Consider the following 25,308-nt stretch of genomic DNA (forward strand, 5'->3'; position numbering starts at 1 on the left):
CTCGGGAGCAAAATTAAGAGATTACCTATTCTGACTCCAAAAAATAGGAGTAATTCAAGAGAGTGTAATTTTGTCAAAAATGATGGTAAAAAAATTTTAAAAAAAGCATTTTAAAGTTTAAAATTTCTAGTTTTGAAATTGACAAGTCATTAAACGATTTACAGATTGTTTACAAAGTTACGCGGATTCAAATGGGGATGCATCAAATCTCAAAATTTTTTACAAACTTTGTAAAGCAGTACGACGCAAAATAAAAATTGCACGCAAATGCGGTTTACAGCTTTCAAAAACGTGAATCTTTACCTTTAATTTGCGTTTTTGTTGAGCGTTGTACAATTTTTTTCACTAAGTTAGGCAACACTGAAGCAAAAATGGCCTTTTTTGCTTCAACGTTGAATAATTCAGTGAATAAAAATCGTACAACGTTCAACAAAAACGCAAATTAAAGGTAAAGATTTACGATTTTGAATGCTGTAAACCACATTTTTGTGGAATTTTTATTTCATGCCGTGGAGTTTTACAAAGTTTGTAAAACAAAATCCAACAAATGTCAAAATCTTACAAAAATTTTGCCAAATTGTACAACGTAAAATAAAAATCGCACACAAATGCAATTTATAGTATTTTAAAGCGTGAATTTTTATCTTTAATTTGCGTACTTGTTGAGCTTTGTACGATTTTTTTTTACTGAGTTATTCAGCATTGAAGTAAAAATGGTTTCTTTCTCAAATGTTGAATAAATTGGTGAATAAAAATTGTACAACGCTCAACAAGTACGTAAATTAAAGATAAAGATTCACACTTTCAAATGCTGTAAACTGCATTTGTGTGCGATTTTTAATTCACATTAAATAAACTCGCAAAGTTTGTAATAAATTTTGTCGCATCTTTATACTGAATAAAATGCGTTTTTCATTGAAAATATTGATTAAAAGTAGAAAAATCTATGAAATTTGTTTTAATGTGCTTTAACCTCTTTGAAATAATCTCTTGTGATTGGCTGTGCAAAGTCCGCGATGCTCTCGTTTCGCGTTCCGCTATTCCGCTTCATGGGTTCGCGCCTTTATTTTTAATTATGATTGACTGTCAACAAACCGTTACGAAAGGACGTAAATTTGTAAATAGTTCAAATTAGGGTGGAAAATGGAGCACAGCCAAAGTGCGTAATAAAGTGCAAGTAGAACGAACAGATCTATTGTGAGCTTCTAGAGACCAGTTTCACAACTACCGATTAACTTAACTGACCGGTTAAGTGTTAATCGTGATTGGTTTCTAGTCAATTAACGACAAATACAATTGATCAATTCCGATAAAATAATCAGCCGATTAAATTAACTGAAGGTTGTGAAACTGGCCTTAGAGAGACTTTTGTGCGTTCAGTTAGTAAGTGCAGTTATTATCGATCCCGTGTTTGATTGTACTGAGTCTGAAATTCATGACATCAAAGTTTGTATCGATTATTTATCTAAACGCTTGTTTCATTCAATTTATTTGGTCAAAATCTGTCTCACGAGTAATCGGCAAAGAGACAGTCACATTTTCGGCTATTACATTCCGCGAACATTTAATCTTGATCTTTAACTCGTATTCATTTATGCATTTATCTCGTCGCGATACAAGTATAAATGTTCTAAAACACGTGCTTCGTCATATTTATTTATGCTTATTACATTCATTTAAAGTTCCGCGAAAATGAACACAACCCAGTGAGAAACGATAATGGAATCGATATCGAATCGACATCAAAACGACGATTTTGACATCGATTCGACGTCGAAATCAACATTTTGATGTCGATTTGTTATCGATTCGATATCGATTTGATTATCATTTCTCACTAAAGTGCGGCAGTAAACGCAGTGTCGCGACGACAGTGGGCGACAGTCGTCTCTACCGCGTGAAGTCTGCCGCGCAGCTTCGAATTCCTTTTGCCGTTGGCGTCGTCCGATGATGATTTGACGTCGCGGATGTCAAGCGAATCGTCGTAGGTAATTGCTTTTACGCGTCGTACTTTCCGGTCGTACTTTCAGCGTATTATTCTTCCGTTACAATGTGATGAGAGACGCGATCGGAGTGTCGTCGTGTAAACAAGTGCCGCGCGTTTGTCAAATCAACAGTTCTCGCGAGTGATTATTGTGTGAATGTCACGAAGGAGCTGCAGTAACAGTACATAAGAGAGGAGGAGGAGAGAAGAAGGAACTCTAGGAGGCATCAGACGACGGTGAGCAACCGCGAGGGTAAGTGATTTATTATTTCTTGTTATCAGGATTGAGCATTTAATTACGGCATATAACTCTGCTTGTTGTTTACAGATCGAGGTTATCGTCACTAATGTCGCTAGGCGGAAAATTGCTTTTGCGCGCGCGGTCGTGTTTCCGTGTATTATTCTTCCGTTGTAATATGATGAAGGGCGCGATCGGAACACATGCCGTGTAAATAAATGCCGCGCGTTTGTAAAATCAACAGTTCTCGCGTGTGATTATTGTGTGAGTGCCACGAAGGAGCTACAGTAACAGAGCATGAGAGAGAAGGAGAGAATGAGGAGGAACTCCACACAGGAGGCATCAGACAACGGCGAGTAACCGCGAAGGTGAGTGATTTATTGTTTCTTGTTATCATGTTATCAGGATTGAGCATTTACGACGTAACTCTGCTTGTTACTTACAGAGGTCACTAATGTCTCTAGGCGCCAACTATTGGCGCGAACTTGATTCACTTCTATAATAATGAAATCAGTATTTGTAATATGTCTGTTTTATATTCCGCGTGTATATACAGGGTGTCTAAACAGTCTGTCTTCATTCCTTGCACTGAGAAAAACAGGTAACTTGATGAAAATTTTCAACACGATTAAGTTTCTTTATTTCAAGTATTTACGTATTTATTTAAGCTAAATATATAGATGTTTAAATTAAATACATAAATGCTTAAATTAATGTTCAAATATTTTATGTATTTGAGTTAAATATGTAAGTACTTCAATTAAAGAAATTTAATCAAGTTGAAAAATTTAGTCAATTTGATTTCTTTTTCTCAGTCTATATTTCAAAAGTGGAAAAAGTTTAAAATTATTAAAAACCACGAAATACGTGTTAGATATCACGTAGCACATACCTCCATCAAAGGACATCATCCTAAAGACGATCTGAAAAAAACAAAAATAGAAACTAACCAAGCGACAAAGTCAACTAGATATAAATGCTAACAATATTATTTGTTTATAATTTTAATATTTAAATTTCAAAATTTATGTATGAAAATAATTTTACTTTTCTAAATATTTTGTAAATATTACTAATTATAAATATTACTAATTATAAAATATAACTAAATGGAGTATACTTAGTAGATATTCAGAAAAGTTAAATTGTTTTTTATTATATTAACAAAATATTTAATTAACATTTTACTCAACATTTGGTAGCTATTACTAAACTTTTTTTTTAATGTACGAATTAATTAGTAGTAATGGCGATTATTTTCTGCATTTAAATATTTTTAAATTGACTATCACAATCTAATCATTTAATTAACTGAATTGTTTTTTATAGTAACTGTTTAAAAGATAATTAAAATATTCAACACGCGGAATAATTATTTCTTAAAATATTAATTCTTTTGAGTACTACTTTATTTGAACATGCATATATATATGTTATTTTGAACGCAGCTACACTGAGAAAAAAAATTGTTAATTAAATTGATTGTCGATTTGACTACATTTTTTAATTTGATTAAATTTTTTTTAATTCAAATATTTATGTATTTAGGCTAAATATATAAATACTTAAATTGAAGAAATTCAAGTTAAAAAATTTAGTCAAATCAACAATCAATTTAATTAACAATTTTTATTCTCGGTGTAACTGCTCAGAAAATATGTTATTAACTCTATTGCATTATTTTATCTTTGTCATTTATTAAACGTAAAATCAAGATTAAAGAATAATTGATAGCGCGCTTTTCGAAGCCGAAATATTTAAATGTTGCACAGAAATCTACATAGTACTGCAGCCTCGCTGTCGCGCGGTTGCATCGGTGAGCATTAAAAGATTATTTATATCATTCAGCAGAGTTCTATCATTATAAATTATTGCACCACCGCATTCTGTAATAAATCAAAGATAAGGTAGAAATATGAGCGCGTGGATGGGAAATAGGAGAAAAAACGATTCGCCACATCGCACGATTTATAAAATCTCTGTTTTTTTTTTATTGATGCTTTGACAACATGGGCTGAGACACACACATTTGCTCATAGTTCATATGAATTTAACCACTGCGTGTTCAAACGTATACGTACACAATCCATTAAATAATCGTGCCGCGTCGACCGATGTGCGCCATCGTGTCAACTCAATTTCGGGTTTATGTAAATCACACACGTATAAAATGTCGATGCGAATCGGTCGCTCGTAAACGGCACGCGGTCCGCAATTTTCCGTCGAATCGCAGAGCCAGGGGCGTATGCACTAACCGAACACCCTCGAAATAAATCATACGGAGTCGTATCACGCCATATACGGGCCGCGTCGGCAAACGTCGACGTTCACGCGCGATAACGCACTTCGGCACACGCAGATTGATAAGGTCGTGCAATCGTTACACTTTGATATATCGCATGAGCAATAACAATCGTTCTGAACCATCAGAAAAATTGCTCTATTAATCCTGGACGTCCGGCAATTCTAATCGAAATTGCGGCAAAATTCGTGCGTGCGTACAATGCGCGATTATTATTAATTACTTAATAACAATCTTAATTTGTTATTTTTAATACGTAACGGATGCGTAGAAAAGCGATATAAAGGTATGAAAGCGCTTGCAACTATTTCTCAATAATTTTTATAGAGATAAAGGGCAGTCATTTTCAAAAGTCACGTATCCAACTTTTTTAAATTATCTCCATATCATTGTGACCTCGCGACACCAATCGATATTTCTGAAATTTCAGTACAGCCATTTAATTATCTTCATTCTGTTTGAAAAGAGAATATTATTATTCTTTCCATATTATTTATTTTATCATTATTTAATCGCGAACACTTTGCAGAAAATTTGCAAGATAAATTGCGATAAATTCCTTACTGCAGTGAGCGTGTGAGCTTATTCATATAATTAATTTGATCGAAAAGAATTTTAATATTTTTGTAGATGCGCTATTATTTTATTTTCACAAATAATTAAATAATACAATTCTAAGTTCAGTTAATCAGCGACTATTTGGGTCAATAAAATAACAGCATTTTTCGTAAGTACGCAACTTCCGATGGGCGTCGGTCGGAATCGACGAAGAAATTGATCCTCGCGACACGCTCATTGCATCATCTGTCCAAGATTAATGTCCACAATGTTTCCATAATTCGTGCGCGAGCGTCGACGCGCCCGACAACGCCGGAGAGGATTGAAGCGAGAAATCGCAAACGGTCGCGAACGTAGCGTCCTTATCTTTATTGCCACGATCGTCTCACGAACATTTAACGATGAAGATCTTTACACATTGATCGTCTGAAACGAGGACGGGAGATTCTCGGGCCGACCTGCTGCTGCGGCGGTCGCCCGACGAGTCTCAAGTACGAGTGCGCGTACACGCGTATCGTTGAAATTCGCACGTAAGATTCGCGTCGTCGTCGTCGCCACGGATCCCCGGGAGCACAGTGTTTTGATGGGGATCGTCTTCGTCCTCGCGACATTACGCGCTCGTTGATACACGCGCACGCACACTGTGTATGTACATAGATATCCGAGGAGATCCACACGGGACGTAAGAATAGGTTGACAGGATAGACTCTTCTAATAGACTTTGCAGACGGACATAATAGAAATAGTTAATATATATATAGCATCATATATTAATATAATATTCAGTAATAATATAATATCTATTATATATTAATATGTATTGATATTTTTTTTCCTTTTCAATATAGTGCTTCTTCCTGCTTTTTTCTTCTCTCTCTTTTTTTTTGTCTCTTGAGGTGTGATATCCAGCGATTTGCTTTAGGTTTAAATGGATATGATGTAAAAAGTACATATACGCGTATCAGCCTTATTACACGTGCTTAATCGTCGAATATCATTCCGAGCCGCTTAAAAATCTCTCTCTCTCTCTCTCTCTCTCTCTCTTTCTCTCTCTCCTTAACGTTTGTGATCGCGCCTCAACCCTTTCGCTAAACCTTAGCAAGTAAGCGATTATTTGCGTGTCCGAATTAATAAGTATCAATGTACAAAATGAAGAGTGGGATTTAAGATTTGTTAATTAAAGTGCTTTGCACATTTATGTAAATAATAGATCAAAATTACGTTATTCGTGACTTACAGATAATTTGCGAAAATTCGCAATTAATTTACCACCATTTTTTTTCTAAGAGATTTTAGAAATCGCCTTGAAAACCTTCCGTTTTAACGACGTATATTCTAAATACAAGTAAATTGTGCAAATTGTAATCTTGTGTAAACTGCGTAAATTTGCAGAGCATGGAAATTTACTTGTCATTCAATCTTGAATGCCTTCGACAAACAAAATTGGCGAAAGGGTTGAAATTCGTAGAATTTCAGGTAAACTATTTTCGCGCAGGATTACATCGAGAAACGCGCAAGACAAGTTATTTTCACAAGAACATGGACAAGCCTTACTTCTTTATCAATTAGTTTTGAATATATTCCACGAATTTCTTAATTCTCTATTTTGTTCATAATATTTCTATTTGGTCTCCATATTCTTGTTTAAACAGCTCATCCTGTATATATACTCAAAATAATAAGAAACAACTTCGATGTATAGGTGCTTGTACGGTGCTCGAAATCAAATGCGAACGTCTGATTGCATTTATCTTTCTCCTTTACAATCAAATCGACAGGAATAGCTCTTTGTCGATTGTGACGTTCTAAAAGCGAATTCGAGACCGATTTTTACGTGCCTGTCTTTTTCTACTATAGGTACACCGACTCGAGTTAAATTTGAAAATTAAAAAAGACGCATATAGAAAAACGGCGTTTCTTTACGTATATAGATATAAGATACGTCAATTTTTTGTTTGACAGTTTATTTAATTAAAGAAGCTTCAAAACGACAGATTTGATGTTATTTAATTATCATATATTTCTGTTGTATCTTTCATCACAGATCAAACAATTTATTTAATAAAAAACTAACAATTAGTAATTTAATAAAAAACTGTATTTATAAAATTAATTAATAACGCAGAGAAATTATTTTATTACATTTGCCAAAAATTTTATCTGCTTTTTAAATATTTTTTGATTACCACTGACATCAATTCATTTTTAATTATAACTCTTCCACATATTTTTTATGTTTTTACAATTTTTATCGTTGAGAAAATATTAATAAATTTTGTTTAAAAATATTTTTAAATAATTAAAAATATTTTGGCAGAATTGATCAAAAAGTTGAAATTTGATGAAATAATAGCAACATTTTTTTTTAAATGCTTCATAGTTACATTCAATCAGATCAAATCAGATTATCTGAGAGTTAAGCAAAAATTACTATGCTTCATTATCGTCAGATAATTCTATCGATGAAACCCATACAGCATAGAACTTGCAGCAACATTGTTACAACGTTGAAACAATATTTCTGCAATCTTCTGTTTGCAGAAATATTGTTGCAACATTGTTGCTACGTTGTAACAATGTTGCTGCAATTTCTGTGCTGTATGGGAAAGTAACGCCGTTTTTCTAATCGACTTGGAGTCAATTCTTTCAATGAAAAACCGCCATATTCTATTAATAGTAATTTTTAATGGAATATTTTTAGAACATTTTAAACTGATTCTGTCACGCGTTTTAAAATCGGTTGCCTCAATGCAACTGTATTATATACTTTATTGAATAAAGGAATAAGATATAATTACTTAGGCAGCAATCATAAGCAATAAGTCCACATTATTAAGAATAATATGTACTATTTTTTGCTTATTATATTTAGATATAAACATTTTTTTTACGTTAAATATTCAACATATATTGCTTTTGTATATTTAAAATTATAAATATTCCTTAAAGATTTTCAAAGAGTTCGAGAACTCTTAATTTGACGCATTGTAATAAATCTAGATCAAGTTCTGCAGGAAGGAAACAATTTAAAGTATTTGATTTATCGATCGATTCCATCTCTGTAGAAATTGCTCCGATTCGCAAATGAAACTGTTACAATTTACAAAGTGACAGTTTCTTGTTTTAGTTCGATATAGCACGTTTAAACATTAAAAAGAAGAATCCTGATCACATTCGTTTTCTCGTAAGGACTCTCATTCATGCCTTATCGAGGGATGTCGCCCGCTCTTACATATAATGGATATGAAACTTTCCTCTTCTCTTTTTGATCTTTGAATGAAAAACGCACGATTAAAAGTTCGAAACGACAAGCGCGAAGGCAAGTGCTAATTTAATTAAAGCTTCGGTATACTATCGCACGTTGGTGTTAAAATTAGATTTGCCGTCGAATACTCAAAGGGCAACTGCATAATTGTTATTTTCACGCTTTATAAGAAAATTCCAAATATTTGCAATGGAAATAATTATCAAGTATCAGCAAAGTTAAACATTTTTTTTTTTTTTTTTGGAATACTTAATATCAATCTGAGGAAACTAGATCGGATATTTAATCACAAGTTGCCGCAACTTGATTTAGACGTAATTTATTACTGCTTTCAAAATTCGTACGCCAGGTAACTGATTGTTATTGTAAGAGTTTGCTGTTTGGAGTAATGGAATAATTATCGATCCGAATATGCTCAATTCAAGCACGCAGATACTCGGGGAAATCCCATTTGGAATAATTACCACTGCTGGAATATTATTATTGAATATTCGAATTATACAGTTGCACACTTCGAGTAATTTCGACAGTACTGGGTGGAATGCGTCCAGGAACCATATTTCCGAGTTGAATGCGTTGCAATTACAAAACCAGCAGAACATACTTGGACTTCCCGAGAAATTCTCCGCGTCCGTGGATTCCTGCGTGTTTACTTGCTAGCTCGAAGAAACAGAGTACATGCTAACCAAAACGAGTTAACGTACAAACACAAAAGTGCCTCAAGTCACTTAATATATACTTACGCGAAATATTGTACATTGAATTACCCTAGAAAAGTGCCTTTAATCCTCCCACGCGTTATACATGTATAATATACCACGCGCGAAAAAAATATATTTTAAATAAAAACATTCAACGTATATTAAATCGCGCAGTTTGTAAATAATTTGACTATAATTTCTATTTAAAGCTGAAACACATTAAATCTCTTCATTAATACATAATAATAAAAATAATCATAAATTACTAAGAAAAACCAAATTGTTTTACACTAGAAAACAATATAAATTTCTTTACCCAAAGGATCATTCTCCCCTCGTTAAATAAAGATGCTTTGATTTTTCTTTACGTTGAAACGTGAGAGGATTAATGAGAACGATAATTACTCTGCTAATTCTCGACGTACAATCAGTTAAATCGTATATTATTACATTTTCTACTATCGACTACCACCCATCTTTGATATATTATATTTAGTCCCGAAAAAATAACATCCGTACAAAATTGACTACAGCCGATTGCTTTTATGATGTGTGTGTTTGAGTAGGTCATTTTAAAATCATTTTCGTGCGATGACAAAGTGAAGTTCATCGATTACTCTACGCCTTATGTTATTTCACCTCATTTCTTCTCGCTCATTTTTGTCGCACTTCCCTTTTTTTTTTTGCTCTTTCCCTGTCTCTTTCCTCGTGGGATGTGTATACGTATTGACCTGGGATTTTCCGACCGGTAGTGCTAAATGTGTTCATAGGATTGAGTGAAACGCTCTATGAAGATAAAAAAATATGCGACGATCTGCATAATAAAGATATCATTTGTTTTTTTTTTATACGTATATGTAAAAGTGTCATTGTTATCCTCTCGTTTCCTCGCTTTCCTTCGTTGAACAAAATGTCATTTAATTTCAAATTAATCATCATTGCAGAGAGAAAATTGATATTAGCTACGTCACTTTGTAACATATTTGTTTAAAATAATAATTTCTTACTTTTACCACACAAAGCCATGAAATACAAATATTTCGTATACCTATAGTATATTATAACATTAATTAAGCAACTTATTTGTTTTACATTTTTGTCATTTAAATAATTTCAGAAACTCGCGATTTAAATACATATTTGTCTCAATTTACCAACACACAATGATTTTAGGTGTCTTTACTATGTAATGAAGTTAAAAATTGCATTATTATTAACACAAACGGCAAATTCTTGCTTAAGAATATTGTTGTAATCTTAAAATATTAAGATATGGCGTTTATGGACGAAACGGTTAAGGATCCATATATTGCACAAATCATTTGCAAAGTTTGCCCAACACCGGATGAGATCATTTATGAAGGACGCGACTTCTGCATTATCATCAGGATATGCACTTTGCATTCTGAAGTTGCATTTTACGTATTATATATTCTCGTTGGAATAGATGGCGATACAAGTGTTGGTGTTTGGTCCATGACATAGCTCTCGTTCTCTCTCTCCCCCTCTTTCTCTTATTTTTATTAGTAGTTACGCGTATTGATCACAATATTAACTTCGATATCGTCGTGGAACTAAACTCGTGCTCGTAGCTGCGCTTGTGACTTAGCTGCTAGAAAAAGATCGTGATAAATCCTAAGATCATTAGAAAAGTTGCGGTACGCAATGATTCGTAGGAGCAGCGAGCACTCACTGTCTGGATCGGTGCTAGATATAGTTTTTCTTACATTATAATAGTGGTATTATATCGTTTTAGTAGTAGCAGACTTTTGTTTAAGCAGAATATTTATCTCTCATGTGTGTAATTTTTTATGTATAATTTTTTGGGCAGTAATATTTTTTCATAAGGGCATATTTATCAAGAATACAATTTTTCAAAAAAATATTAGATAGAATATATTTTACATATTTTTTATTTAAAAAATGAATTAAATTATCATTGCATTATTTTAAAAAATTTAATTTAAAAGAGAAATATAAAAGTAAAAATTATTTAAAAAGAATTAAAAAAGCATACAGCAGTAATAAAAATATAGAACGGAATTATCAACGTAATTAATTTCACGAAACAAAATTTTTATTTCCCTTTTTCTTGAGAAACATTAATTTCTCTTTCGCATTTTTCTTTTCGAATTCTCTGTTTGAATTCTTCTTCAATTGAGGTCTTATCAAGCGCCGATCCAGACGCGCTCCGAATTTTTCGGTAGCATTGAATGCTTTGAATTCGTAAAGATCGAAGATAATGACACCTCGTGTCGAAGATAACATCCGGTCGGAGGGAATAATCAAAATTGACGCGGAGGGGTTGCTTTTTCTATATACTTTTATCTTATTAGGCCGAAAGCCGTCATCGAGACGCGCTCCGTCAAATTTTATATCCTGCCGGGCATTATCCTGGTGCAACGACTTCCATTTCCTTTCGGATGCTCTACGCAATATTCTCGCACGAGTCCCGATCCTCTCGTATCACGCTTACGTAAATTAAGCGTCGTTACCGGGCTCTTGAATGAAGTTCTGCTTTGTAGAGTGTTAAATTAATGCACTCTTGCCGCTTCATTGACTCCACTATCGTTGTGATAAACATTGTTATTACTATAAATTTTATTACAAGCAGAAATCCGATTCATGTGAATTTAGTTATAAAATTATTTTCGAGAGAGGCATCCATTAATACTCAGATATAAGTAAAGTTAAAATTATTAATAGCACGGTGGTCTAATCGTGAGTGCCGGACGAAAGTTTTAGTTTGATTTGCGTTTCACTTTTCCCAGTTCGAGCGAAAGTGAAACGTAATTGCTGCCAATTTTAATCTATTCCATTTTAAATTATCCTTCGACCAAATTTAGATATGAGTGAAAGGCTATAATTTAGCACGAACGTTGATTAAAAAAAAAAGATTGCAAAAATTGCAGCGAATTTTCATTTAATTTAAATAATTTTCGTTTAACTTGCTTGAAAGATGGTGCAGTTATCATCATTTTGCTGTAATTCCGTAAAAATGGGAAATACCGTGAATTTAGCGATAAAAAGTTTCTTTCGTAATTTTTGCACGTAAAATGGCGGACAACAATAATTGATTAATTTCGCTGAATTAATAAATTATATTAGAAGTTGTATATAACGAACAAGTTCCCTTATCTTTTCGTATAATTTATTGTACGTTTGCTTCGCACTCTCCCATTCGAATTTTAATAACGTCTTTAGTATTTAATTAGACAAAGAAATAAGTTGAAAAGTAGCAACGACTGTAGAGCGAAAATTTTTATCCTTTTAACTCAATGAAGAATTACTTAATGATAATTACTTACGAAGAATGAAAGTAGAAAAGCTGTCGTACTTGTTTAGTTAGTAATTGTACATCAGAGTATTATTTCACCGTGCACAATCGCGTTAAATTTTTCAACTCTTATTAGCAGCAACACTCATGTGAAAAATAGATATGTTACTTCGATATATTTCCACTGTATGTTTGGTATTTCCTAGTTATACTTGTAATTTTTTATTATTATTTTCTTTGTATGGAAAAAAAATTTTTATAAATCATATAAACGGTTGCGTTTAAAATGAATTTCTTTCTGAATTATCTCAATTCTCAAGAAACACGATAAAGTGGAGTAACTATAACTTGCGGATAAATAAGACAGTGCAACGAGCTTTCAATGACGAACGGTTGCAATTAATTGTATTTAACGACTTACGAGGAAGCGAACCTCATTTTTTATGATTTTTTGCCTCAACTTTGCCGAGATATCATAATCGTTATCTCGTTTTAGCACAAGGCTTTCGATCGAACCTTATTCTAATTGTAAGACTGGCCGAGCATAGGGCTCGACAGGAAGTCGCAGCGCCAAGGATCAATGCCGCGAGGCAAGTGATAGATATCTCCGCAGTATCTTGGATCGCCCTAATATTTACAAAGCCGCCTACCAGTAGTCGATGGCCGCGCACGACGAGTGTGTCGAGTAGCCGACCCACTCGATCTTCATCTTCTCGAGAGTTCCACCTGTGGAAGGATGAGTCTGTACAAAAATGATGAGCCGCATGTAGGATATTACACGCGGCCGCACGTGTGGATGCACGAGAGACACAGATGCACTTTCGCGGAGCACTATCTGCCGCGGTTATCTCACCGCGGTGTGATACGTTATCCTTAAATTTTCATATCCTAGCTTCGGGATGGACCCGACAACACCACCTGACGTCGGACGGCACGGACATCTCTCTTTCAGGGGATGCACGAGTGTGTGTTGGTCGCCTGTGCTGGCGAGGACAAAGCGACGGAGAAGTCCGAGTCCAGCACGAGGTCGCTGATGCAACCTACGATGCCCTTCGCGTACCTGCCCCCGGTTGTCCTCACGATATCCGGTGCACCACCTTCGAAACAAATTGAGTTTCCATGATAAAATTTATTTTCTTTTTCTGTATATGAAAATGAGTTTAATCCGAAAAATGCAAGCACAACTTTTTATTCTTTTTGTAAAAGTACAATTATTAAAGTGTAAGGACGATGAGTAAAAAGGCTGATTTTGGTTCGGTATGTTTTTATTTTGTAGATTTTGAGCTACTGAATTTCATTCTAATCTTCAAAACATTTTAATTTATTGGGAAAGTTCATTAAACTTAGCATGTAAAGCTATTAAACAATAAAATATTGTAAATATTATAAATTATTATTGTTGAGCTTTGCCAACGTTATTAAATCGTTGTATTTACAACTTGTTTATCTGCTAATAAAACATGATAATGCTTTTATCTTTAATTTATGCTTTGTTTGAAAAAAGCAAAAATGATTGATATATAAAAATAAAGATATTGTTGCTGAAAATTATTAATTGTACGGCACTTGAGAGCATTGGTATTCATTAAATCTTTCAGGGATTTTCAGAGTATTTGTATTTTACTAAAAATTGTAAGATTCGGATAAAAAATATTTTTAAGCACCAAGATCCACTTTGACCGAATAAGATCTTCAATTATTAATTTGTGTCGTTCACACATTTACTACAATTTTACATTTCTATTAACATATCGTTCTCATATTAATAGCTTTTTATATATTTAATAATTTTATATGCTTATTTTAATACTCTCGAAAAATACAATTTTTTGAAAAGTCAGAATCAGTTTTAGCAGCTTTAAAACTACAAAAAAGCATACCATTTTTAAACTCATCATTCTGAAAGCATAAATTCACTCATTTTTCCCGTCGTTCTTTATTAAAGATTCTTTAATTAAGAATTTTTTAAAACAGTTTAACTTTAATTAATTTTATCAATATTTTCATAATTTATAGGGATAAATTTGTAAAATCTTTTCAGAGAAAAGTATTATCAGCGACAGTTTATGTTTTAAGATTAAGAGTAAATTTAAATCTGTGATAAGTAGTAATGACACAAAATTTGATTAAAATTTTTTTAAAAGTCAGAATCATTTTCAGCAATTTAAAAAGCATACCATTTTTAAACTTGTCATTCTGAAAGCATAAATTCACTTATTTTTTCCGTTGTTCTCTATTAAAGATTCTTAAATAAAGAATTTTTTAAGACAATGAAACATTAATTAATTTTATCAATATTTTTATACTTTATGGGGACAAATTTGCAAAGTTTTTTTTAGGAAGAAGTATCAGCGGCAGTTTATGTTTTAAGATTAAGAGTAAATTTAAATCTGTGATAAGTAGTAATGATACCAAATTTGATTACTCACCAATGTAAAGACCGGTATCGGTGTTCAGTTGTCTCAATTGTCCCGGAGAAGATGCTGAGACACCGGTACCGCTATCTACCACGAGAGATGCCCATTGCTCGTTTCTAGAAAAAGTCAATGTTATTCATTGCTCCATGACCCATTTCGAACATAAACATTTTTCTTTTCTCCGGTTTTAATAAAAAGCGATTTGCTTTGGAAAGAGGTAGACACAAATATTTTTTATCGCTTTCGGCGAAATATAAAAGGACGGTGCAGATTAATACATGAATGTTTATAAAAATATTCTTCTTTCATAAAATTTCATGGAAATAGTACCATTTTAAATGATAACCGCAAGCCACTCGGCTATGTGGAAAATTGGAAATAGAACAACATTTGCACACAATATTCTAGTTGCATATACATATGTAGAAACTATGTATTTTCTAACTAACAATTTTTTAACGAATTTAGATTCATTTTTGTTTAATTAAAATAGAATTGTTCTAGATTGTTGTAGCTTTTTAATTTACCGCTTTATTTATTAATTGCTTTCTAATAATCAAAGTGTTAAAAATTAATTTAATCCATCTAAATGTGTGTATTGCATTTATCAACAAAACATGCAATGATCGTAAAAAATCGTGAAAATTATAATTATTTTCTCATAGATTTAATAGGATATTGTAACACGTCTCTCAATGCCTCTTCTCTTTATACATTGATCAGTAAATTAAATACATAAATATTCTAAAAATAGGCGCGCAAGCGGAAGGGAGGATTGGATAACGAAGCGCAGAAAGCGTTTGTTCTTACCTAACAGCCCTGATACGATGCCATAGATCGTCATCCAATCGCGTGAGATTATACCGTAGTACGGCTTCCCCGGAACCCAAATTATACGCGAGAGTGAGATAACCGTGATCCAGGCCAAGGGCGAGGAAATCGTCGTTCTCGTCCCTTTGTTCCTGAGGATCCGACTGGCGGCCGCTCCACAGCAACAGGCCGCTGCTGCTGCTCGCGCGGAATCTCATATTGATATCTACCCTATAGCTAATTATCCTGCGAACAATGACAAAGGCGTTTTAATGGGAGAAAGAGCAAAAAAGGGAATCTCAATGAACGCGACGACGCGGAAATGCGAGGAAAGATCAATCTACGGAGAAATAATTCAGCTTTGCAATATCAATTTTAACTATCAGCAACTGTTTTATATAATCTATTACATTTAACTTATTCTGTATAATCACAGAGAGAGCGTAGAGTGGCACAAACTCTTTATCACGAATAACGTCATACGAGCAAGAGACGCGAAAATTAAAGCACCGTGTTGGAAAGTTTATATAATCGTTTCGTCAAATATAATTAGACAACCCATTATGCATGAATTAAAGTTATTTAACGAAATAAAAATTGTTTTTCCTCAGATCGCTCACTTGCTACTTGTGCGTGGACGCGAACGTTCGATAAACTAACGCAGCGCTATTAAATCAGGTCAAGGAGCGATTGTGTAGTGCAACGTGTAACGCTGTTTACCGCCCCACTCGCCTTTCAAACACCGACGACATGTCGCTTTGACATTTACCGAACTTTTGCGTGCTGCCGATTATTTCACGCTCGCATAAATAAAGCGTTAATAGACGGATCAACAGAATTTTTTTAAATTACAAAAACGGATCGTCAACACACTTTACGAAATCACGAGGGTGGAATTGTGTCAGTTGACGAGTATTCTCGTCCAGAGAGCGTCGCGTATCATAAATAATTTAAAACACAATGGCAAATGCCGCAAAAATAGAGATAATTTTTAGCTATTTGGGAGGGAAAAAAACCTATTTATATTCTATTTCAATATTTTTTCGATATTTCTGGAAAGAATTATTATAATTGTAATATAATTCTTGATTTTGTACTTGAAATATTCAATCGGTTAACATATTCGAAGTGCAGCGTTCGGAATTTATTGTTATCGATGTTTGTTACTCATTATTTTTGTAAGAGCACCTTTTCATCGTGTCGGCGTCGTTATAATGTAGATAGCTTTCGCTGCCGGTGAAACTGGGCACAGCTCTGTCATATCTCACGGACGTAACGGCGTTGCTGCTCGCTCTTGCCGGTGGCGAGACCAACGGCGTATAATCGTCCGGTGCTGGACAAGGGTGCGGTACACCTGGACGGCACCGACAGGTAAATCGCTCGCGGAGAGGCCGGCATTCCGCATCGCCGCACGGTCTGGCCTCGCAGGCGTGCCCACAATTTCCTACGTTTACCCCGCCTAGTGCCTCGGCTAGGATGCCCATCTATGACAAGAATCGTGATAACATGAGTAACGATAATATAAATGGCAATAATAATACTCAAAATAATAGAGAAAATTCGGTCCAAGTAATAATAAAACGAAGCGAATCTGCTTGTATCGACAAAAATATTTCTATCAAAACAAAGATTCAATCTTCACACAATTCAAAACGTGGTCGTCACTTTCGATTGATTCTCTTATTCTCTCGCGTGCAACGGGCTGGCTTTAAAGGGATAAAAAAATCGAGATATTCGTGTATTGTGTAACCAGTTTTCAACCAGTTTTATTAGAGATATTGGGATCTCAATATTTCTTGTGAAAAACCAAATTGAAGGGCTTTTTACGAGTTTAATTTCGAAGCGCTTGATTTAATTTTAAGCGGACTTTATTTGATATGAATCTTATATTAAATCGTTGCTACATGTATTCGCTTCTCCCTGTTACTGGTCATTCTGTTAAGTTGTAATTATACATCACGTTTACTTTACGTTCTCACTTCATCTCGACCTATTTTTATGAAATGCCATTGCAAAAACGATAGAAATGTAAATCCAAGCGAGTCAAGTGGGAGTTTCAATATCTTATCTGCCAGACCTGCAGCGAGGCTCGAACTCCGAGGCATTCCGACGGTAGCATTATCTATCGCGCAACTTCGGAGCAGCCTGTATAATCCCGGTGTTCTTACCTCGCGATTATTCAGCACGATCGTCTGAATGCAGCCGACGAAGCTGGCCGTAGTTTTCATCTTCGGCGAGTACATGTCGGAGGACGGCGCGCCGCCCAAATAGAGGTTCAGCGGTAAGGATAATTGCGTGAACGCTCCGGGCGCCAGGATTTCCTGGCCTGGATCGTCCTCAACTTCTAGGGATGCTAAACGACCTGTCCTGGAGACCCGAACTTCGACCCACTCGCCAAGACGAACCGGATTTTCGCTTCTGAAACGATAATGCAGATACCACACTGAAAATGCAACATCATTAACTTTCGAAGGGCCGGGGGATATTTTCATATGGAAACCTGAGAACTTTATCAGACAAAGAGAAGAAAGTTTCTTAATTAGTGGATACGAATCTATATGTATGAATTATACATTTTGTCGTAAAGTTATCATCTTACTCTGGTGGTGACGTCTTCCTTGCTAACAGAATTAACAGAAATAGTACCAATTCCAGAACGCTAGAGAAAAGCGTTTACTGAATTTGCTTTTTTCTTCCCGTAAGTAACGATTATCTTTAACAAAGAATATTTTCTTGATAATTGTTCTAAGATATACTCATCACAAAATTAAGAAAAAAATGCATTACTTTATACTGAAAATAAGAATTTATACTCTTTCGAAGAAATTATAAAATTGTATTAAAGAAAAATCAGAATAATAAGCAAATTGAATTAATATAAAAGTAGCTCGTATAAGTCAAACAAATAGTACAAAAAAGGCCAATAAGACGAGCAAAAATTAAGGTGTTGTTATAATATATTTTTACATTTATTAGTCAAGATGATTACATACGTTTTGACTCTACAGAGTCTTTTTCAGTGTGATATTATAGCTTTACATTAGCAACGCATTCTAACACTAGTGTTTGTTTAAATCAAACGCAATCAATTTATGATATTATAGCTTTACATCAGCAACGTGTTCTAAACGATAGTGTTCGTTTAAAACAAACGCAATCAATTTACTCAACTTCTTCGTTTATTATTATTGTAAATTGATTGCATTTGTTTTAAACGAACACTATTGTTTAGAATGTGTTGCTGATGTAAAGTTATAATATCATAAATTAATTGCGTTTGATTTAAACAAACACTAGTGTTAGAATACGTTGCTAATGTAAAGCTATAATATCACACTGAAAAAGACTCTGTAGAGTCGAAACGTACATGATTACCTTGACTAATAAATGTAAAAATACATTATAAGAAAATTGAATTTTTGTTTTAATTTAATATTCTTGATTAAAGTAATAAATTACTACGATTCAGAAGATATTGTATTTTCAATAAATTTGATGCTTATAATAAACTTACAACAGATTTGCGGATATATGAACTTGTGAAATATTTGAAATAAATAAGTATCTAATATTTACTTAATTCAAACGTATATTTTTCTGTGTGTGTACACAGAGAAAGTTTATTTTAAGTAAATATTATTTATTTCAAGTAAATAATAAGTGTATTTTGAGATTATTGTTATAAAAATATTTTTCGCAATTTGATAACCGTTACTTGAGAAAAGAAAACTAAAAATTGAACAGTCGCTTTTCTTAGCAGGGGAATAACATTTGTTGTGTGTAATCATTTCAAATTTAAAAATTAATTCAGGTAATCATATAATTGTGATAAAGCGATGTTAAAAGAGCATAAAAGTATTAGTTTTTTTACTTTAATTGAAAATTATACAGTTCATTTGCTACCGTGACATAGCTCAAAAATCAAAGTTTTCCAGTTTGATTTATTAAAATTTTATAATATAATTTTAATTGCAATTTTAATAAAACCATTTGATCTATTGATTGTAGAGTAATAAAAGTATCATTAGCACTTTCACTCATTGTCAGTATATTGAATTCTCATCAAAATTCTCTTTTTGTTTACAGAAAAATTTGAAATAACAATTTTTTTTAAATAGTTATATTTATCATTATTGCAATGTATAAAAATGAGTAATGTATAAAAAACTGTATGAAAAATTTGTTTAAATATTGTTTTTTTCGTGCTTTTTGGGAAACTGAGTACGGATGTGCTTTTAATACTTTTTCAATAAAAGACTGTGTGTTTCAAATGAAAAGAAATAATTTAGTTATTTTATTGGAATTGAAATTGTAACTGTAGCTTTATTTATTTGCGATACATTTTTTGCAAATTAATTTCTTTGTTACTATTTTCACTAAACGTATTTTATTCTAATCTTTCCTTATCGTCTTCGTTATAAGAACCCTGAACAGGAAAATGAAGTATAGCATGAAGGACGATATGATCCTTCTAACTTAGCGAAGTATGACGTAAGGTTCTTGAAGAATATCCGATGTTGGAAAAGAGAGACGATATTACTTTTTTTATGGATTTTTTGAACAGTTTAATACTTTTGAAAATAAAATCTCGTGCAAAAATGTCTTCTATTTATGCTCTCACGAAAAATCAATCTGTCGACGATTTTACGCTAAATTTATAGAGGATATATGTATCTATCGTATTTTTACATCGCACCTCTTCCGCGGAAAATCTAATGTTGGAAAACATTCCGCCCGGAGCAACTGCACTCTCCGCGAAATGAAGCTCTCGCAAAAACACGTTAGCGCCAAAAAAGTAGAACGGTACTCTCGCATTGAAAAATTGGAGCGGCACCTTTCGTCGCGGCGTTCGCGCGAAGCAATTAACGCGGGCAGCTCTCCTAGCCACGTCTACAATTATAATCGACGTTAACTCGATATTGACGGACGCTCCATCGATTTGATTTCGCAACGACGCCCGGGAGGCCGCGCCAGCCGCCAGTCAGAACCAGGTGGAGTTTTCCTCCAAGCGGACACAGCAGAACGAAAATTCGCGCACGTACCGCGGAAACTTTACGCGCGCGGCCACAAAGTCGGATCATTCAATTTGAATTCCGCAAAGGGAAGTCGGGGCGCGTGTTCCGTAGACAATGGATTCTTCCTCCGGGGACCGGCACTCCTTTCCCGAGAGGATTCGACAGAAGAAATTCTTGCATAATTAATGTCGAATCGGTAGGAAAGGACAGGAACAGGTGCGGGAGGGTGGCGGAAAGGAGGAGGTTCGTGGGATCGTAAGCGGGAAGTAAATTGCTAATTAATAAAGGAACGGGATGAAGTCGGAAATTTTCATATTGGACTTTTCGCCAGACGCTATTATGATAAAAGATACGGCGCGCTTGGAACTTCGAGGTTCGCTTGTTAACTGCTTCTTTTTTTTCCAGACACGGGCTTTAAATATCCTTGTTTAATAGCGCGCGTAATAATTCATTCGCGTTTTTTTTTTTTTTTTTTAAGCCCGGATTATTGTAGCGGTCAATTTTTATTTAACGGAAAGGAGACGTATATTCGCGTAAGATTTATCCCTTGTCTAAGCTTACTGAATTGTAAATAGCATATTAATGATTTCTGCATGGCTAGAAAATTGTGACTAAAAATGTAAATAAATTTGATATTATTCAAAAGAGCGTTCATATACACGCACGTTATGAATTTATTAACAACACGCAGCAAAAATGATGAATTACATTACGTTTATAAAAATATTTTTACACTGTGACATAATAATTTAACAACGTATTCTCATATTTTCAAAAGCGATTTATTTTATTAAAAATATCGAGGTATAAATAGTTATTATCTCTTTAAATGTTTATTATTTTCTCTCGTTTAATTATTATTTTTTATTTAATTTTAAGAAATCTCTACTTTCTCTAGCAAACTTGCAATTTGAAAGTAGAAGCTAGTATGTTGTTAAGATTTAATAAGGTGTTGCTTAGTTGCTAAAATTTATAATCTTGCAAATTGAAAACTTGTAACATAATCTCTTCTGATACTCTCACAAGAAAATCGATTAAAAGTTCGTTAAATAATATAAATTACATAACAATATGTATCCAATATATATGTGTAGATAATGTATATATATATATTATAAAATTTGTTGAATAGCACATATATTGCAATAAATCTAACGCATTATTTATCTTTTTTTGAATTATCGATTTGTTTGAAATTTTATTCAATTGTGATGTATAGATAGATATTCCAATATTCAGATTTTATTCAATGGAATTGAAAGCAGTCTGATAGTCAAGCTATCAGAATGCGAATGCGAAGCATTTTGTAAATTTATTTTCAAGAGTATATTTTTGAATAACTTTATATTAATATGATACAAAAGGTAGTGTGTTACATTCGTTAAAATAATTTCATTATTTTCTTTGAATTCAAAATTTGAGATAAAGAGTTTTAAGTAATAAAAACACAAGTTTTTTAAAATACTAGTTTTCTGAATAATATTCCTTTACACGAGAAAAAATATTAAAGAGAATTTATACAGAATAACTTAATGTAAATAATTAAAATTATTTAATTAATTTTTACAGTAATTATCCACACAAGTATATGTAATTGTTGGCTTCGATCGATTCTACTTGATAATTCTGTTGTTCATTATTACGACGAAATTAAATCAAACAATCCGATTAGCATTAGCGCTTATCAACGTTCTGCTTATCGTAAAATAATCTCAAAAATGATAATCGATATTAAAAAATACAATATCCTGAATGCAATCGCTTGTTAAATATTTCCGACGTTTATCCAAGAGAGCAGTCACAGCTTTGGAACAATTTTGCTTAACAATTATCTCATTTGTCGTTAATTAGTGCAACGAATTAAATTAACTCGAATATCAGCATTAAATCGTATTAAAAACTCCCTTTGCAAAGCAATATATATATAAAAAAAAAAGAAAGCCTGATCGTTTCGCGTATCGCGTTCGCGATATCGGCACACGTGTCGGTTTAATTATCTGACGATGCATACGCAAACGATGCAATTAGCGCCCCGTCGCCGATGCTACATCGCACAGTGTGAGTAACATCTATCGCGAAGCGAACAGCTCCAAGGGTGGATTGTCACCTCGAGCTAGCTGTTCGTTGCGCTCGGCGGAACCGTTTGCAGAAACTTTGTCGAGGGCCATCGGCTTACCTCAAAGTGGCAGGTCCTGTTCCGAGGTCGAAGGTGAACTGCACGTGGCCCGAGGAGAGATAGAGAGCAATAAAGTCACCGGTGGCGTCGCTGTGATGGCCGTTGTAGAGTATCACGCCGTCCGGCGCGGTCGGTTTTAACGTGACGGACAATTCCAGCCACGACAGCGACGTGTCCGCCAATCCCGGATAACGTAGGTAAGAGGATCCGTTGAAGGATGGAACCTGCGGGAATAAAACACCGTTGCGGTCTGAGATTGCATGGAAATGTCGTTACCGGGCAAATGCATTCCCGTTTTTGCCGCCCACCCTTAATCGCCTGCCATTGCATTGGGGAGACTGGCGAACGCCTCGTATTTGTTACGTTTCGTGCCTTTTAAGTGGTAGTAGACTGGCATAAAAAAATACAGGATGTATGTTCTCTGTGTCTAGCAAGCTTTATCTATCTTTGACCAATCCGTGTTTGATTTTTTGTCACCGATAAATCGAGAGAGAGAGAGAGAGAGAGAGAGAGAGAGAGAGAGAGAGAGAGAGATACAGACGATCAATTGTTACAAGTTTTCAGAATTTAACATAAAATATTTGCCTTATTCATTATTAAAATTAATAAATCGCAAAATTAAAATCCATCCAAAATTAAATTAAGCTTCCTTTGAAGTATACAACTTCCAAAAAACCATTCGTTTACAATAATTTATAATTGAAGAACAATTTGTTTCGTGGATTTAAAATAAAATAAATTAAATTAACCAAGAATTTAAAAAATTGCTTGATATGTTCAAAATATCTTATATATCGACAGAATTATTAATGAAGAATTTCTTTCTCACATGCAAAAGTGCGGCCGACTTTGTTCAGAAAATTAAATTTTAGATTAAATAACGTTTAATTTAAAAAGTAGCGGAGAAAAGAATATAAAATGTAAAGTAAACTCAGGATATATTTTATATACATATGGAAGAATAGATAATCGTAAAAGATGATATAGATATTATTGATATGTATAATCTTCGATATGTATTTTCTTAACTAAATTTGGAGATATGATGTTAATAGAGATTTCTTGTGATAATGTTTCGGATACGAAACGTTAATATCATACCAACTCGCGTGTACCTACTGTAAATGATAATGTAAGTTTAAGGAGGAAATTGCCGTGATAATTCATAACTGCTTCCCTCCTCGCGAGAACGCGAGACTTTAACGTTTATCGTATTCCTAAGTATGATATTCCAAAAGGGACTATTATATTATAATAGCAGAACTATGAACTAAATATGCATTATAGAAAGTAAGAAGAAACATTTTAGAAACTAGTTTAGAAAGATTTCAGCAAATTCAAAAAATAATTTTATTTTGATTTCTTATGTATATATGAATATTTTATTTAGAAGAAATGTTTTTATTTGTATGAGCAAAATATAAGCATTTAAGAGGATATATAGATCATGTCTCTAAATATTACTAAATACATAAAAATTTCGTAGAATACTCGTTTGAATATCTGCGTAAAATTTGAGCACAATTTACCTATTGGTTTAAATAAGTTCTTTAATTTTTGGTTTACTTGATTCTTATGTAAAATCGCGTTTTATTTCTTTACAAATTTGATGGGGAAGTATCATTACCAATTCAATGAAAATTGTTACATATACTAATAAAACTCTAATAAATATTTGTGCTAAAATATATTTAGATTAACTTACTCGATTATAAGTTATTTATTTAAAACTGCAGCAAAATATAGTAATTTTTGTTGCAAAAGTATTATAAATTAAAATTTTTTGTTATTAATTAGGAAAAAAAAGAATAAACCCAAAGAAGCCTTCAGTTTATAAATTTTGATAACTTTTAACTCGTATTGTATAGCCCAAACGTTCTTAAACAAATATCAACAATGTGAATAAATAGCATCGATACAATTGATTATTATCGTATTAATTACTTTTCTGTTATATTAATATATGATTTGTTCAATTAATTCGATATACGTTTTCTTTCAGGAAATTGAAGTTTTATTCTTATGTTTTTAACTATATTGATTTTAACTGTATTTTTATTTTACCCGTATTGATTATTATATTTTTATTATATTAACTAAAAATACATTTTGTACGAAAACAGTTTGTATTATTAAGTGTTTGTTTTCTTCTTTTGTTGTATTTAAAATCGTTTTTCTCGTTTATTGCAGATACTTGTCCCTTCATTCGTAACAATAATCATAATAAATTTAAACAATATTATTCTCGTTATTACAAACGTACATGTTTGTTCCCTCTCTCTCTCTCTCACAAATACGCATACGCGTTTCTCTTGTGACAACTGTAATAACTCTTCTCGTCGTCAAGCATAAAGTAGAGAAACTCCCGAAACAGCTGTTGTTATTTAATTTACGGCCGACACGGGATTTTGCGCTTTTCGTAAATCGGAATGCAAATACGTTGTATGTCACTGTCTCGGATAATCCTTAATATAGCTGCATTCACCAAGTGCCTTAAGAGCAGTAAGAGGTCGAAACGGGCTGCTTCCGTCTTAATGAGTCTGACTGATAATCGTTTGTACGTCA

At 33.4% G+C, this 25,308-nt stretch overlaps 2 protein-coding genes across 2 annotated transcripts in view; one reads left to right on the top strand and one right to left on the bottom strand.

The window, feature by feature from the left end:
• Positions 1-1,889: 1,889 nt before the first annotated feature.
• The window catches only part of LOC105203657, a 168,300-nt gene continuing 144,881 nt past the window's right edge, over positions 1,890-25,308 (top strand). Inside the window, exons 1-2 of the mRNA XM_011172523.3 lie at positions 1,890-2,237; positions 2,313-2,590. The gene's annotated coding sequence lies outside the window, so the exon portion shown is untranslated. The remainder of the gene's footprint in view (positions 2,238-2,312; positions 2,591-25,308) is intronic.
• The window catches only part of LOC105203659 (pikachurin), a 118,654-nt gene continuing 103,044 nt past the window's right edge, over positions 9,699-25,308 (bottom strand). Inside the window, exons 10-15 of the mRNA XM_026134187.2 lie at positions 22,744-22,967; positions 17,721-17,970; positions 16,741-17,036; positions 15,553-15,798; positions 14,755-14,858; positions 9,699-13,422 (exon numbers count right to left, since the gene is read on the bottom strand). Of these exons, the coding sequence (XP_025989972.1) occupies positions 13,274-13,422; positions 14,755-14,858; positions 15,553-15,798; positions 16,741-17,036; positions 17,721-17,970; positions 22,744-22,967 (1,269 nt within the window). The 3' untranslated portion in view covers positions 9,699-13,273. The remainder of the gene's footprint in view (positions 13,423-14,754; positions 14,859-15,552; positions 15,799-16,740; positions 17,037-17,720; positions 17,971-22,743; positions 22,968-25,308) is intronic.

The sequence above is a fragment of the Solenopsis invicta genome, chromosome 1 (assembly GCF_016802725.1).
Source record: "Solenopsis invicta isolate M01_SB chromosome 1, UNIL_Sinv_3.0, whole genome shotgun sequence".
In the NCBI taxonomy this organism is placed as follows: Eukaryota; Metazoa; Arthropoda; class Insecta; order Hymenoptera; family Formicidae; genus Solenopsis; species Solenopsis invicta.